Source organism: Naegleria lovaniensis (genome assembly GCF_003324165.1).
Source record: "Naegleria lovaniensis strain ATCC 30569 chromosome Unknown tig009, whole genome shotgun sequence".
NCBI classification, from domain to species: Eukaryota; Heterolobosea; class Eutetramitea; order Acrasida; family Naegleriidae; genus Naegleria; species Naegleria lovaniensis.
Window position 1 is genome coordinate 448,677 of NW_025407831.1, and position 15,506 is coordinate 464,182.

General features: G+C 38.1%; 8 protein-coding genes across 8 annotated transcripts; 4 read left to right on the plus strand and 4 right to left on the minus strand.

Annotated features, from left to right (window-relative positions):
* Positions 1-139: 139 nt before the first annotated feature.
* On the plus strand, positions 140-3,334 carry C9374_000225 (uncharacterized protein; the record flags this gene model as incomplete). The annotated part of the gene is made up of 1 exon (XM_044691647.1): positions 140-3,334. One exon carries the CDS (start codon positions 140-142, stop codon positions 3,332-3,334), a length of 3,195 nt encoding a protein of 1,064 aa, XP_044552778.1.
* An 85-nt stretch (positions 3,335-3,419) lies between these two features.
* C9374_000226 (uncharacterized protein) lies at positions 3,420-4,379 on the minus strand (the record flags this gene model as incomplete). The annotated part of the gene is made up of 1 exon (XM_044691658.1): positions 3,420-4,379. The coding sequence occupies one exon, from the start codon at positions 4,377-4,379 to the stop codon at positions 3,420-3,422; it is 960 nt and encodes a 319-aa protein (XP_044552779.1).
* A 157-nt stretch (positions 4,380-4,536) lies between these two features.
* C9374_000227 (uncharacterized protein) lies at positions 4,537-6,384 on the plus strand (the record flags this gene model as incomplete). Its single annotated transcript, XM_044691669.1, has 6 exons — positions 4,537-4,818; positions 4,863-5,002; positions 5,045-5,177; positions 5,227-5,352; positions 5,416-5,897; positions 5,949-6,384. The coding sequence occupies 6 exons, from the start codon at positions 4,537-4,539 to the stop codon at positions 6,382-6,384; spliced, it is 1,599 nt and encodes a 532-aa protein (XP_044552780.1).
* Positions 6,385-6,470: 86 nt separating this feature from the next.
* Positions 6,471-7,256, minus strand: C9374_000228 (uncharacterized protein; the record flags this gene model as incomplete). The annotated part of the gene is made up of 1 exon (XM_044691680.1): positions 6,471-7,256. The coding sequence occupies one exon, from the start codon at positions 7,254-7,256 to the stop codon at positions 6,471-6,473; it is 786 nt and encodes a 261-aa protein (XP_044552781.1).
* Positions 7,257-7,601: 345 nt separating this feature from the next.
* Positions 7,602-9,737, plus strand: C9374_000229 (uncharacterized protein; the record flags this gene model as incomplete). The annotated part of the gene is made up of 1 exon (XM_044691691.1): positions 7,602-9,737. One exon carries the CDS (start codon positions 7,602-7,604, stop codon positions 9,735-9,737), a length of 2,136 nt encoding a protein of 711 aa, XP_044552782.1.
* A 48-nt stretch (positions 9,738-9,785) lies between these two features.
* Positions 9,786-11,264, minus strand: C9374_000230 (uncharacterized protein; the record flags this gene model as incomplete). The annotated part of the gene is made up of 1 exon (XM_044691703.1): positions 9,786-11,264. One exon carries the CDS (start codon positions 11,262-11,264, stop codon positions 9,786-9,788), a length of 1,479 nt encoding a protein of 492 aa, XP_044552783.1.
* Positions 11,265-11,501: 237 nt separating this feature from the next.
* C9374_000231 (uncharacterized protein) lies at positions 11,502-13,541 on the plus strand (the record flags this gene model as incomplete). Its single annotated transcript, XM_044691714.1, has 3 exons — positions 11,502-12,713; positions 12,791-13,067; positions 13,126-13,541. 3 exons carry the CDS (start codon positions 11,502-11,504, stop codon positions 13,539-13,541), a joined length of 1,905 nt encoding a protein of 634 aa, XP_044552784.1.
* A 68-nt stretch (positions 13,542-13,609) lies between these two features.
* On the minus strand, positions 13,610-15,505 carry C9374_000232 (uncharacterized protein; the record flags this gene model as incomplete). Its single annotated transcript, XM_044691725.1, has 1 exon — positions 13,610-15,505. One exon carries the CDS (start codon positions 15,503-15,505, stop codon positions 13,610-13,612), a length of 1,896 nt encoding a protein of 631 aa, XP_044552785.1.
* Position 15,506: the final 1 nt, after the last annotated feature.

Genomic DNA, 15,506 nt, shown 5'->3' on the forward strand with positions numbered 1-15,506 from the left:
TTCAAGTTTGCTCACCCGCCAAAAAAATTTTAAATTCAAAAATTAAACCGTTACACAAACAAAAAACTGCAACAGTAATAATAATATTTATTTCGTTCCATCTTGCGATTTTATCATCATCATCACTACACGTGCAAACATGGTACAACGATTGAAACATCCCTCAGGAAAGAAATTTAAGCCACCACTGAAGAGTCTAGATCCCACCGATGTGAAAATTGATGAGATTTCAAAGATTCCTTCAAACAAGTCTTCAAACAACAACACTAATCATCATGCAACGTCGACCACCGATACAACGATTTCTCGACAACCATCTCACGGATTGAAACAACAAACCCTCGATCATTCCTTTGCCAAATCATCATCCACCACTACAACTACTACGAGCACAGCACCCTTGATCAAGAAAACTCCTTTCAGAACTCCATTCAAAACACCTTTCAAGACTCCTTTCAAAGAAGCAGGTACTTTAACGAACAAGACAACATCCACGACAACCACTTGCTCTTCATCCAACACGCATTCCTCTTTGAAAAAGAAACAGCACGTCGTAGAGAATGAAGAAAGTCAAGATGATTCAATGGAGTCGACAACAAGTAGTGATACCGAGGACGAACAACCTTCCCCGAAATCAAAGGCAAAGCCATCATCCTCCAGTAAATCCCTCACAACAACAGCTACCACAACTTTACGAACCAAAACATCATCAATACAGAAAGAGAAATCCAACAATAACTTTTCAACCCCATTTCAGAAACAACCTTTGCCTATTGCACCATCCGATCGTCCTTTGAAAATTCCTACTGATAGTAGTACTATTACTTATTTCAATGGTTCATCAGGTTCAGAAAAAGGATTAATTAAGAATTTAATATCCTTACCTCCAAAATCCCAATCTTTGGAAGAAGAACCTCAATCTTCCAAACCAAAATTATCTTCTCAACAACAAGATCAACCACCACATCCATCCAATTCCTCATCATCCTCTCATCCATCCAAATCCAGCCATTCAACAACCTCCATTTCTCTTTCGTTAGAGGAAACTCAACAACATGAAGACTATGCCTCGACACACCCAAGTCCTCCACTCCAACAACAACGACAACAACCAGAAATTGTAATTGTTGAGATTTCTGATTCATCTTCCTCATCACATTCACAATCGAGTTCTGGAACTTTATCAAACAGACACACGAGCTTTTCCAAAGTTAAAATTCCTGATAAATTTATGTTTGAACCTCAAAAGCATGGGGCTACTGACACAACGAGCCTTTCTAACAAGGAGAATTTGGACACCAAACGATCCATAGGTTCACCTAAAAAGAAGAAGTATTCATTCAAATCGTTGGACTCTCCAGAAGAAGAAAAAGTTTCTGATGATATCTTGGCCATTGATTTATTTCCCTCACATCACGAGAAACAACCACTTGCCTCACATCAAGAAAAGCAACCATTAATGAATACCAGCAGTGGTAGTGGTAGTATACTAGATGCAGCAATAACAACAACACCCTCGTCCTCTTTCAAATCTCCAAGTTTGGGAATCAAGTGGCAAACCAAACGGCGAGCGAAGGAAAAGCCCAAACGTATTCCTCAAGGTACACAATCGAAAATTTCCAAATACTTTTCTAAAAACAAGAGAAGTTGTAATAATTCTCAGGGAGCATGCTCTTCTGGTTCCTCTTCTTCTGAGAATAGTCAAGAAGAAGTTTCCTCACACAGTAGAAAACGAAAACAAAAACCAAGTCCTGTGTCGTCACATCATCCACTGCCTTCTCCTTCAATGAATGGTCAGAACAATCGCTGTAATAGCAGTCCAATGACTTGTGATGCTTTCACTAAAGCAACAACAACAGCAGTGATCACTGCTTCACCCTCAATCATGTCTCCAGAGATGAAAAAAGTGAAACATATTCCAACCTCAGCTCAAAAGAGTCCAATGCAAGTCGGTGGAGACATCATGATGGATTGTGCTGTAGTAACACCATTGAAAGGCGATGAAGAGAAATTGCAGTCCTCAGATTTGAAACTTTTCCTGAACTCCAATTCGAATACTCCACTTCTTCTTTGCAATGCGAAAGATGAAGAACAAGCTCCACTGAAACTATTCGCTTGTGTGATGGAAACATCGCCTGCCATGAAATTTACTCCTGTGAGCACAAAACATTCCACATCCATCCATCACAACACCAAAGGAATTGTATTACCAGATTCATTAGAAGATGAAAATGAGGAAACGAACAGTAGGGAATCTTTACTGAGCTGGCCTTCACAAACGTCATCATCGTGTCACGATGAAAGTCAAATGATGGCGTTTTCTCCTCACGAACCTGGGGCCCAGAATAGTAGTAATAGTGGCATGAATCGACTCTTGGAGAGCAGAAACGTCCATAACCATAGCATGGACGAATCTCCATTGCATGTTCTTCTTCCTCCAAAACAAGTCAAGTCAAGTTTGTCACTTTCTCCTCTCATTGATATTCTGAATGACAAGACCTCTTATTTGAACCGAAAAAATCATAACAACATGAACACAATGACGCCAATTATCATCGATATTGATGAAACTCAAATACCAGAAAATGAAATTTCTTCACCATTAGCTGATCCATTAACAGGTATTGGAACATGCACGAATAAGACTAATATTACTTCCTTGACCCATAACCATAACAACAGTGTGAAACGGGAAGAATTCGACGAGGAAAGTACCTCTCTAGATTTTGCAGAAAAAGTTTCACTCACCCCACCACTTCAAAAGAGTCCTCAAATTCCAAATGTTAAAAACTCGTCAACAACCACTACTGGTTTTCTGAATTATTCATATAGTATTGATCTTGGAATGACTCCACAACTTGATACCTATTATTTCCCAATGGACTCGACGGGCAATAAGAATATGATAACTATGAATGAATGTTTAGAGGTCATGCATGACACTTGTGGAAAGTTGTCACACGCCACTACATCAGAGTTCTCAAAGCCAACCAAAACACCAATTAAGGCCAAAGCGTTTGGGAGAAGACCATTCCGACCACTACATCAGTACAATTCCACAGGACAGAAGAATAGCAATCGAAATGCAAACGGTGAGACCAAAGAAGACAATCCCACCGAACCACCACCAATGAAGATCAAAGAAGAAACTATGTTAAATGTGATTGCCTCCAATATGTGTATGATGGAATCAGCAACATCGTCTGCTCGTGAAAACACATCTTCCTCTCCAAACAACGACAATGCATCAGACAGTATTGCCCTTTCCTTAATACCTCTTAATGGAAATTTGCGATCACCTCCATCGTTTAGCTCTTCTGAGAATTCTCTTTGAGCAATTTTAATCATGATCTCAAAAGTATGAAAAAGTCCATTACATTATTATATGTAAATTTATTTTCTTCTTTCCGAATAAGATACTATTCCTGTGCAGACGTCACAACAATATCGCACAATTGGAAATTTTGATACTTTTGAGAGAGTTTTGTTTTAAAAACCGTATCATCCCCTATCAAATATTCCAACACCAAATATTTACAGAAGTACCGAACGAGGTCATGACAAAGTTGATTGCCATGCGAAAAGCCATACCAAGGTGTGAACATTACTCGTTCTGTTTTGTGAATAAGCATACAGATCTTTTTACGTTCTTCTGCCGTTGCAAGAATGTTCCATTGTGAAAGATATATACAGTTTTCAACAGGAAGACCCCACTTATATGTTTGTGAAAGATCTACTGATTTTTGCTTCACATGTTGACTAAATAACTCTAGGTGTTTTGTTTTAAATTCTAATAATATAGAGCTGTTCATGCATATTTCATTCAGCCTTGAGACGTCAATTTCCATCATCGGTTGACTTGTACAATCTGCAAAGCCTGATTCCAGATTGTTCGAGATATAGCCAAGTCTACTAGGAACGCTGTATGCATTACTTCCTCTCAAGAATAATATTGCAACACGTTTTGATGAAATTAAATCTTTCATGATGCTCATAATTTCATTAAATACTGATTTTATAACTTCCGAGCTAATATTGAAACCAGCATACATTGGAAAAACCACAAAATCATAATCGAAATGAAATCGAAACCTTTCAACGTGTTCTGGTGTTAATTCTGCTTGGTCTAGAACATCTACACTGCATAAAAATGCAAAAGAATCATCGGGTTCATACGGAGAAAACACTCTAGTTCTCCAGTTCAGTAATTCTGGATTTTTTACGAAACCATTAAACTTCTCACAAATACATTTAAAAAAGTGATCGGGTTCTTGTCCTCGCACGATCAAAAGTTTTTTCAATTTTTTTGAATCAACAGGTGAATCTTTTGTTTGTGCAATACGACGGAATGGGTTCTGTTGTTTGCGTTTCGAAAACATTTTTTTGTGTGTATTCCCTTTGTCAAAAAGATGAACTAAAGAAAAGTTAGAACCAAGCTGGATTTGATGTTTCTTAAACAAATAGTATTGAACTGTTTGGACTTGACTCGAATCCTTTTCCCGCCGGCGCCTTTAAGCATTGCAGAAAAAAATTAGGATGGGATTTACGGCACATTCAAATTTGAACGAACACGACCATGAAGGTCAGCAACCACGTGTCGCCACGAAACGACATCCGATTATTCACGGATTGATTGCCTTCTTGCAGAGTCCATTCTGGATCAATCCCATTCAGAGTTTTATTGATGAGAATTGTTTGTTTTTTGATGGAGAGGAAGAAAATTGTTTGGAATTAACCCAGGTTCATGAGAGGTTCCGAGAATTGATAGAGAACTTGTTGGAGTTTTTGCTCGGGGAGATGCATGTATCGCATGAGGAGGTGGGTATTGAATTTTCAACGTATTATGATAACAATGGGAATAGTTTGTTAAAGTTCTAATGGCTGAAACCAATGACGCAACACTGGGTCAAGCATTGGAGCACATCATGGCTATGGATGATTATTTGAGTTTCAGAAAAATTATGGAAAGAAGAAATCTTCAATTGGAGTGCGAAGCTTTAGAGTAAGTGAATCCGTGTTGATGGTTTTATTGATTGCCAGTTAGTACTCTGAAAAAGAAAGTCAACCCAACTGAGGAAGATGATGAGGAATTACGTAAAGTGTTGGAGCTATCTAAAAGAGAGCACGAAGAACTCATGAACCAAAAGAAAACAGTTGCCGAAAAAGAGGAATATGATGTAGGTAGTTGTTCGAGCTAGTTGTAACAATCAAGCTTAATTTCAACAGTTGGTTATTGGAGCATCTTTGTCTGAGCATGAAAGAGAACTTGCAGAAAGGCAACGACAATTGGAGCAAGCAGAGCTAGAGATGGCAATTGCAATTTCTTTGTCACTTCAAGAAGAACAAAAACGAGTAGGTTTCGCTTGAAAACCGTTCACATACCACTAACACAGCTTGTTAATATGAAACATAAAGAGAGAACTTGAAGAAGAGGAAAAGCACAACGAGGAATTACTAAGGAAGCAAGTGGAAGAAGACTCGAGAAGACAGATGGAAAAAGAGAAAGAACGCCTGGAACTGGAAGAAAGACAACGACAGGTTCAACAAGAACAAGAAAAAAGAAAGCTGTTGGAACGCCTGGAACAAGAAAAACAACGACAACAGAAAGAATTAGAGGAAAAGAGCAAAAGAGAAGAAGAGCGGTTGCATCTTCAGGCAGTGCAGCAAGCAGAAGAGCAAGACCTTCAGAAACAAAACGAAAAATCGCAACAGAAGCAGGAGGATTTATTTAGGTTTAACTTTACTAGCCCAAGATCAGATGAAACCATTAAAGAAGAAATGCTCAGAATTCAAAAAGAAAGGGATGTGTTACAAAAATTGTTGGCTGAAAAAGAAAAACAAAAAGAAGAGGATATCACAAAAGAAAAGTCCACAATAGATGCTGTTCACACTACGAGGTAAGTTGCATCTGAGAATGAATATAGTTTATACAGTTTGTCACAAAAAAGAAAAAAGAAAAAGGAGGAACTAAAGGAGGCAAAAGAGAGACTTGTGGAAAAGAAAAAACAAGAACGAGAAGAAAAGTTGAGAGATTTCAAGTCCAAGCTTGTCCTTAAGAAGCAAGGTTCTTCAGACAGCCTCATGTCCACAACGTCCTCTTTGTCTTCCCCTAGTTCAAGCACTTCAAGTCCAAAGAATTCATCTGACGAAGAAGAGGTTGAATCAAGAAGAAGATTAATGAGAGAAGCGCTTTCAAGACGGGTTAAAGAAGACCTATTGCGGCAATCTCAACCTCTCCCAGAAATTCCAACCAAAGAACAACCTAAACAATTTACAATGGTTGACACAGATGCAGCAACTCACCTCAGGTCGCTACTGCAAAACGTAGTTCGAAATTTGAAAAATGAGGGAGAAGAGGACTATGTGTTCAGTGAGACTAAATAAAAGGTCATCACAACACCTGCTTTTTATGTTGCTTTCCTTTGAAGTTGATCGTCAACATTGCTTTTCCTGATTTAAACTCAAGCTGTTTATTTCCTGGATCCGTAAACGATGGAAACAATTAACAACGTGACCAAAATGGTGGTCAGCAACATGTTGAAAAAGAGTGTCAATAAAAATCCAATGAATGCGAACCTTCCTGTTTTGTTAATCTTTGCATCTTCGCTTTTACGGTATTTCAATAAAGGATAAAAAGGCATACATGATAAAAATCCAAGGCCTGTAAAATAGAATACAATACAAACAATGATTGAGATTAAAAAATTGCTTTCTGCTTCTTTTCGTGCTTGCTGTTTTTTGACCGCTTGTTGAAATTCACTTTCGATACCTTGATTTTTAAGCTCATTTTCTCCTGAGGGAGACCATATAGGTTTTTCGTCAACTGTTGTGAGTCGTGGATTATCGATTTGCAATGTTGAAGGAAGAGAAAACCTTCTTTTAATTCTAGAAGATGCATAGCCATCGACCACTGAAGCATTCGATGGTCGTGCTCCATAATAATTAGAAGTGGTCGTTAATCTAAATTGCAAATTGGAATAATCCATGCGAGGTTGAAATGGCGCAGTAGAATCCGCTGTTGTGGTCGTTGATGAGCTTGCTGAAAATTGAAAGTTATTTCTCTGTTCCCCTAAAAACATGGGTTCATAATAAATACTGTTAGGAACGTGCTTGTGAGCATGGGACGAAAATGTTTCACGATTAAAACCAGTTGGGATACCCGAATAGTAAGGCTGGTTTGTAGCATCAAGTTGTAAGTGATTGACCGATTGAAGTTCAATAGGTTGAGGTTGTGTGGGTGTTTGTGGTTGCATCATTTTCTTCTCAAACGTTCATCATTAGTTTCGAATCATTCCATCTGTCGGCATTCTTCAATAAGGAAAAACTCATCATTCGGGCGAGAATGTAGAAAAGCTTTGGAATAGGTGCTCATCAATTTTCATCCCAATACTAAATGAAGATTGAATTTGGGATAATTCCAAACTTGTATTTTGGTAGAGCAACTAAAGGTGGACCATGCTCACGATCGCGATCCGTAATACTAGCTACTCATGGGATCATGACCTTCCGATAGCAACAGCATCTGGGTTTTCTGAACAACAAATACCCAAAGCTGCGTTTTGTGAGTTGAACCACCAATTTAATTTTTTTTTTAAATAAAAATGACACAAAACAAACCTTCGCATTTGTTGGTGGAGACGAGGGAGCGATCAAATTCTGAAGTTTCTAATGATGATGATGAAGAGGAGGAGGAAGAGGAGGTTGTGGATCATCATGGACTTAAACAGGAAGATGATGATATGAAATCGGAGTTGAAATCTCTGGTTTCCGAAGTGATAGAGCACTCAAAAGAAGATCAAAATCATTTGGAAGAACCTCCTATGGAGATTGGTTCGGTTTCTAATGATACCACCATTAGAGGCAAATTGACCATGTTTTCAAATTGTCTCGTGAACGACTTTGTCACCGTATTTAAAGATAATCCCGAACAACGAGAATTGGTGTATGACTCCTTGTTCTATCCGCATCATATCCGATCTGTTGTGCTACAAGAAAAGAGAAAGAAAAAGTCAACTCCATCAAATCCTTTGAGCTCTCCAACTGGAATGCCTGGTATCATAGACTTGGACAGCCCAGATAACGACATGACAGCGATTCATTTATATTACTTGATTGCAATTCTGAAAGAACGCCAAAGATATCAAATCAAACAATATTTAAATAACCCAAACGTGCGAATAATCCTATCATCTCAAGTTGAGGAATATCCTATTATCAATGATGACAGCATCCAGCTTCATTACAATGATTTTGGTGTCTCCATTGATACCTTGTGTTATTGTCTGGAAAGTAACAGATACATTGAACTTTCTGACGAAGGAAAGTTGATTAAGACGTTAAGAAACTCATTTTTGAAACCTATAGTTATCACAAAGAAGAAGCTTGTTGCATTTTTGAGTCTATATCCGGATTTGTTTGAAATCACCAAACCACGTAAACAACTAGACGTGATTTCTCTAAAATTTTTGTGCTTTTCATTCGATGAAAATTATCAGCTTGTTGACCGATTACGTTTAGAATTATCTGGAAATGTTGTGAGGCTAGTTGGGCGTGCTTCTGGAGAAATTGAGTGTTGTTCCATAGACTTCCGTAATCTTCCAGAAAAAAAGATTTTAGACGTGAACAACGAAGAACATATCAAGTTGATTTTAAAGATACTATCAGAGGACTTTCCAAAAAATAGAACTGCTTTCAAGCTCAGCGTATTGAGAAAAGTAATCTTCAACAAGTACGACTATAAGCCCTTCAATCTTGTTTCTTTCCTATGCTGCTTTCCTCAACATTTCCAAATTAATCCAAAAGCAAACAAGAAAGTGAAAAGAATTTTACCAGCAGTGGATGACTACAAACCAAGAATTGAAAATCTCATGTTTGGTAGTGGTGTTGAGTCTAAAAAGTCACAGTCTTCAAATGTCGTAGATTCAGCTCTTACAAAACCTTTATTTGAGTTACCAGCAAGCGATCAATACACAGTAGTATTTGCTACTAATCCATCCGACGTTGATGACTGGATCGAGAAATATATTTATCAAGCTCTTGAAGTTGGAGGTGAAGACACTGTAGTTGTTGGAATGGATACTGAATTTGATTTATTTAAACTCAACAAGAATTATCAATTGAATCCAGTACTTCACGAAAAATTGTGGAAATTATTCAAAAAACAGAAGCAATTTTGCTCTACAACTGGAATATCTATTTACAACAATGCTGAATCAGAATATCTCAAAACACAATATTTCAAAGAATTTGAACAGACTGCATTTCCTGACCTCATTCAATTGTCAACTGGAAGTTCTTGTTTGCTCTATGGAGGCTGTGAAGGTATCCATGCACCATCACCACTTTTTGTTCAACTAATGTACGACAAGAGAGTACTGAAAACATGGTGCTCTTATGGCGAGGATGTCAAGCTGATCAAGTTATGGTTTCAACATTTTGAGATGGCTCCTCAAGGAAAAGAATTTGAAAGCTTGATCGAGTTAGATGCCTCTCAGAAAGGTGCATCTTATTTATGTGAACAGCTACTTGGAATGAAAATGGCCAAAGAACGCTCTGTACAAGTTTCCAGATGGTCTCGGTTGAACTTGTCTACCATACAGAAAAAGTATGCTGCGCAAGATAGTTATTTGAATTGGTTGCTCTTTTCGAAAATGGAATCAGAAAGAAAAGACTATTCTACTCTTGAGGACACGGAAGATATTTCCTTCTCTTTGTTTGACCCAACCACACAACTTTAAAGTGTAAATTTTAATGATGTAATAACACCATAAATTAATATCAACTATTTACTTAGTTTTCATTTTCTTTCTCATTTCACGTTCTTTTCTTCTCTGCTTTTCTAATCGTTCTTCTCTCTCATCTTCCAATCGAGCAATTCTTTCAGCCTCAGCTTCCTCGTCTGCAATATCGTCATACCGTGCTTCCTCAATGTCATCATCGTCGTCATAGTCTCCATAATTTTGATAACATCTTTGATTTGGACGTAAGAAAAGTCTAGCAATGGATCCAGGTCTATAAGTGTCGTTGCCTCGTAATCGATCAAAAGCAAATGGATCATATGGATTTGGAGGTGGAATATATCTGTCGTGGGAAGGCGCCTCATCTTCGTCGTCACTATATTCGTATTCATCCTCTTCATCTTCCTCTTCTTCATCATCCAGCACTTCTGCCTTTCTCTTTGGTACAGGAGGCTTTGCAATTGAGGCAGAGTTTGGTTTGGGACGATTTGCTATGGCCTGTTTTGCTACACCTCCAGATATCCTTACTTGATTGCTACTCACAGATTTAACAGGAATATTGGATTGGCGTGCCGTAGCATTGGATTTAATTTTTGACGATGCTTGAGAGGAAGTTGAAGCACGTGGAAGGGCTGCATTCGAGGATGATTTTTGTACGGATGTTTTTTGTTGAGCTCTTTGAGGAGGAGGTGGGGCTTGTGAAGCTTTTGGTTTGGAAGGTGTAATGGTTTGGGACTTGCTCGATGAAATAGTGCCATTACTCATTGAGGTTGCGCCACTTTTTTTTGGAATTTTAAATGAAGAGGAAGTATTTGAAGCTCTTTGGTCAAGTGAAGAGTTGCTACTGCTACTAGAATTCTTTTTTTTGATTGTTGGAAGATCCAATGATTGTGTACCAAGCATGGTACTGTCACGATTCAGAGTGGTGTGTGTCGATTTCTTATTTACATTTTGATTTCGCATTGTTGAATGATCATTTGTGGATGATTTCTTTTTAGTTTGTTGTGATGAGGAACTTGTGGATGCTATTTTGGAGCTGCCATTACTGGATGATGATTTTTGTTGTTGCTGATTGGATGCCTTCTCTTCGATGGCGTGTTTTCTTTTTTCTTCGGATTTTAATCTTTTTTGCTGCTCAATGTAAGAAGCTTGTAATTCGGGAGGAATTACAATTTCGTCATAAATCATGTGTTTAGCAAGAGCTTGTAAATCAAATTTCTTCGGAGGTTCCTCTTTTCGTTTTTGAGAGGGTTTTTTAGTTGTAGGATTTTCCTTCTGAAGTCTCATATCTAAATAATCAGCGCTTGTTATTTTTGGCATGTTTTGTCTATTGCTCTCTTCTAACTCTCGTAAAAATTCGTAACTTTTTCTGTGCTCGTCTTCATAATCGTTCCGCGATGATGAATAAGTCCATTGATGATTATTACTTGTTATTGATGATGATCCATTATTCCTCACAGCTGTATTTCGGGAGCCATTTGATGATGATGATGCAGGAGGCCGAGGTGGTCGGATGGCTGTTTGCATTTTTTTAAATTGGTTTGGAATTTGCAAAATCCAAAAATACATTTGTCTGCTTTGACCCGAAATCTCGATTATTATTAAAAGTTGTAAACGAAAGCCAGGCAGATTGATTTCATTACCTCTTTCCATTGATCACTGATTAGCCTTTTTCTTCAGGAGTTATCGGAGGTAACTGTGCACACACGTTCGGCTAAAAACAGAAATTGTAAATACTGAACGACACTCCATCAACAGAGAAAAATGAGCAAAACCCTCTTCAGCGGTCTTGTGTTCTGCATGTCAGGCACACTCTCAAAAGGAAGAAGCGAGATTGAGAAAATCATTAAAAATCATGGCGGAAAGGTATCATCATCAATTACAAAGGCCACGACTCATTTGATAACGACTCAGAATGAATTTGATAGTCCTACCGGTAAAGTTTCCAAAGCTTTGGAAGATCCCGAACGTGTATCTATTGTAAATGAAGACTTTTTGTGGGATTCTATTTCTCAATCAACGGTCGTTCCTGTAAAGAAATATTTATTTGGAAATGATGATGGCGATGATGAAGATGATAAGGATGACGAGGAAGAGGAAGAAGATAACGCACAAGATGATGTCAATTTTGAACCCAAACAAAAGAAGAGAAAGCTCACACAAACTACTGATGTTGTCGAACCATTGGTCAAGTTTGAAAACTTTTCTCTCTTGAATGATGACTTGTTGTTTGTCATTTTCAAATATTTGAATGTTGAGGAGCTCATTAGATTGTGTTATGTCAATTCCAAGTTTTACTCATTGATTTCTGATGAGAGCAATGAAGAAACTGTGACATTCTTAATCAACGTGAGAAATAACTATCTCAACTCTCGTGTTGCATCTATGAAACCATCCAAATTCTTTCAAACAATCCACAATTGTGAGTATGATGAAGATGATGAAGATGAGCGTCGACGCAGATATATGACTCCTGAAGAGGTTGAAGAAGAATCCAAAAAAGAAAAACCAGTTGTTCAAAGCTTGGTAAAGTCACAAAATAGAATGACACTTTCTTTAGAAAAGTGGAAGACATGGAAGAACAAGCATGTAAAAGCCATAAAGGCCTATCAGACCTCCCACAAGAATGCAAAAAGAAGTGACTACAAGTATAGTTTATTGGAGTCCATCAAGTTCAGAAGATTTATGGACAGATTCTTTGATTGTGATTTCATTTATGCAAGAGTGTCAGAGTGTGACGATGATGTTGACACCGACGAACCAGTTGATGGCCAAGAAGAAGAAAGAACCAACACTTTCAAAGGAGGCCTTAAAAGTCAACTCAGAAAAATCCTTAACCACATTGAAAAATTTGAAGAAATTAGCTTTGGTCGTCACGAGGAAGAAATGTACGAGAATTATCCAAAAATTTATTATGAATGGATCAAGACCAACGCTGCCAAGTTACAAAACATTAAGAGCATTTACATGATGGAGGTAAGTTTCTGAAATACATGTATTACAGAAATCGTCAAACACGACAACACGACCATTCGTCTTATGAAAATGATTAGGTTCCCCAGAGTGACTGTGAAGTCTCATGGCTGCATCATAATGACATCACCGAGATTTTGAACAGCTTACCCAAGTTGAGCATTTGGCAATCAAAAGGTTCTATTGATTTGCAACTTCAACCAAACATCTCACATGTTTCTTTAAGATCCATCATTTTGGTTTCCACTGGATTGTCTGCACCACTGTTGACCAATTTATTCACGGCGTATTTGCCAAATCTTCATCACTTGGAACTGTTTTTGGGAACGAGTGACCAAGGTGGTGATTTCCCGCCTGGTAAGTGTTCAAAAGCTTTGCGTGTTTTTTCAAATAATCATTCTCCACTTTTTGTTAGAATTACTCGAAACAACCTTGTTGAAGAAAGAGGAGACTGGAATTTTCCCATCATTAACCTATCTTGGACTACGAAATTATGAACATATCAACAAGATCAGTAAGGCAATTTTTGAAAGTGCTGTTGCCAAGCGTGTAAGCACAATTGACATTTCATTGGGCAATCTATACGACAAAGGTGTCAAGTCATTTATTGAAATCTTGGAAAATGGTATCAACACAGACTTTATGTGTCTTGAAGTGCTTGACGTACATCGCAATTATATTTCCAAGGAAATGAGAGCTCGTTTGCTCGAGTTGCCTGTTGTTGTGAACTGTGTGCCATCGAGCGACAACTATGCCGATGACGACAACCAGGAAGAGGAAAACGAAGATGGGGATGATTATGGTGATAGATATATCGCTCTGAGTGAATAAGGAGTTTTGAGGGTTCGGTTCTAATGATGAATTAATCCATTGTAATGCATTTATTAAAATCAAGTTGGTTATCGTCTTGCATTGGAGGTGTTAGGGCAAATATGATTATATCTTTGTGCATGTCCTCTGTTATGGGACATGGTTCGACATTCCATACCATACCAACAATTAGGACGAGACGTCACAGATTGTGGTAGTTCCGAGTTGGGAATCGCTGCTCTGTATTGATAAATCAAGTCAGAAAACACCTTAATTGCGCATTGTTTGCAAACTCGTGTTTCAGTAGTAACAGAAGTGTATGTTGGATTCGTAAAGGTTCCATTTTCCAAGCTGGTCATGCAAGTATTGTAGACATCTTGTGGAGATATGGACTTGCTTTGAATGTAATTAATTAAAATATCTCTTTCGTGTTGATTGTTGCTGAGACACGTAGGAGGAATGGCAATAATAGCTGAGTGCTCTTTGAGCTTGTGAATTCCGTTCATAAAGCACATGTCTGCAGTATTGGTCGTTTGTTTGTACAAGTTACAATGAACAGCATGACACAATTCACAAGTGAGTCTTCGATCTTGTGAAAGAGTGGTATCGTGAACTCGATGCGGCAATGTGCAATGACAAAAAGAGCACAAGCAATGCAAAGCATTGGCTGGACATTGAAATCCATCAATTGTGCTCGCTTGTAAACATTCTGGACATCTTGGGGCAACAATGGTCGCTGGTTGAGAGTCGTCTGAAGAAGAATCGTCAGAAACTTCTCGCTCTTCGTCATCGCTGTCTGATGAATCGTCATGATTGCTGCTACTACCATTTCTTTTGTATAAAACTAAATCTGTTTTTCCCAAGAAACGATCTTTCGAGTCCATAGATTCTTTTTCTTCTTTCGATCGATCTTTTTTAGGATTGTTCTTGAGAAATGATTCTGTTAAATTGTTCATTTGTGGATTTTTCCTTACTTCATGCACTTCTGCTCGACAGGTTGGGCAATTAAGGGTTTGGCCCCAATATAAATTTCTACTTGGATCCACCCATGCTGAAAGACATGAGGAACAAAAATTATGAAGACATGGAATCACAGATACTGGCTTGTAAAATACGGCTGAACAAATTGGGCATGTTAATTCTCTCAACATGTCGCTCTCTTCTTCTTGACTCTCTTCCATGTCACTATCGGTGGCACCCATTAGGGCCAGTAGTTGTTTTTCCTTCTCAGTTAAAGACTTTTTCTGTTTTTTTGTTTCACTTTTTGGTTCATTTTCCGTTTCTTTAGGCTGGGCATCTTCATAATTGTCACGATTTCTCTTTTTTTCATTGTCATCATTAGATGCAGAAGCGGTGGTATTCGTAGTACTGCTATTGAGATCCTCTTTGGATGAAGCTACAGCCACATTAGTATTTGTCATTGTTGCAGCGACATTTGAATCTTCCTCATCAACCACAAGCTCTTGAGTATGCTGAGATGTTGCGCTCGTGGTATCAACAGCAGCTTCACGATGATTTTCCAACTCTACACGATAAATGGGAAGTTCCGAGCTCAACTTGTGATTGACAGATGGCACCACAAGTCCAAGCACATCTCCATGATTCAAAATCACTTCATTATTCTTTCCCAATTTCTTTCCATTCACAAAACATCCATTGATACTGGTATCTTTACATTTCAAAGAAAATTTCAAAGATTCTTCCATTTGAAAATCTTCAATACTCAACACACAATGAGTAGTAGAAATTCTTCCATCATTTACAATACATTCGGAACGATGTTGGGATTTACGGCCAAATTCAATCACCTTATCCGTCGAATAAATTTCAACAAGTCCATATTTTGATTGCGGAATGGCCGGGACCAATTTGGCCAACAAAATCTTATTGGAGCCTGTTTCTTTCATAGTATCATCATCATCTTCGGGAAGAACAATTTCTTCTGTGGTAACATCCAACGTGGATTGTGTTTGAGTGGTGGCCATT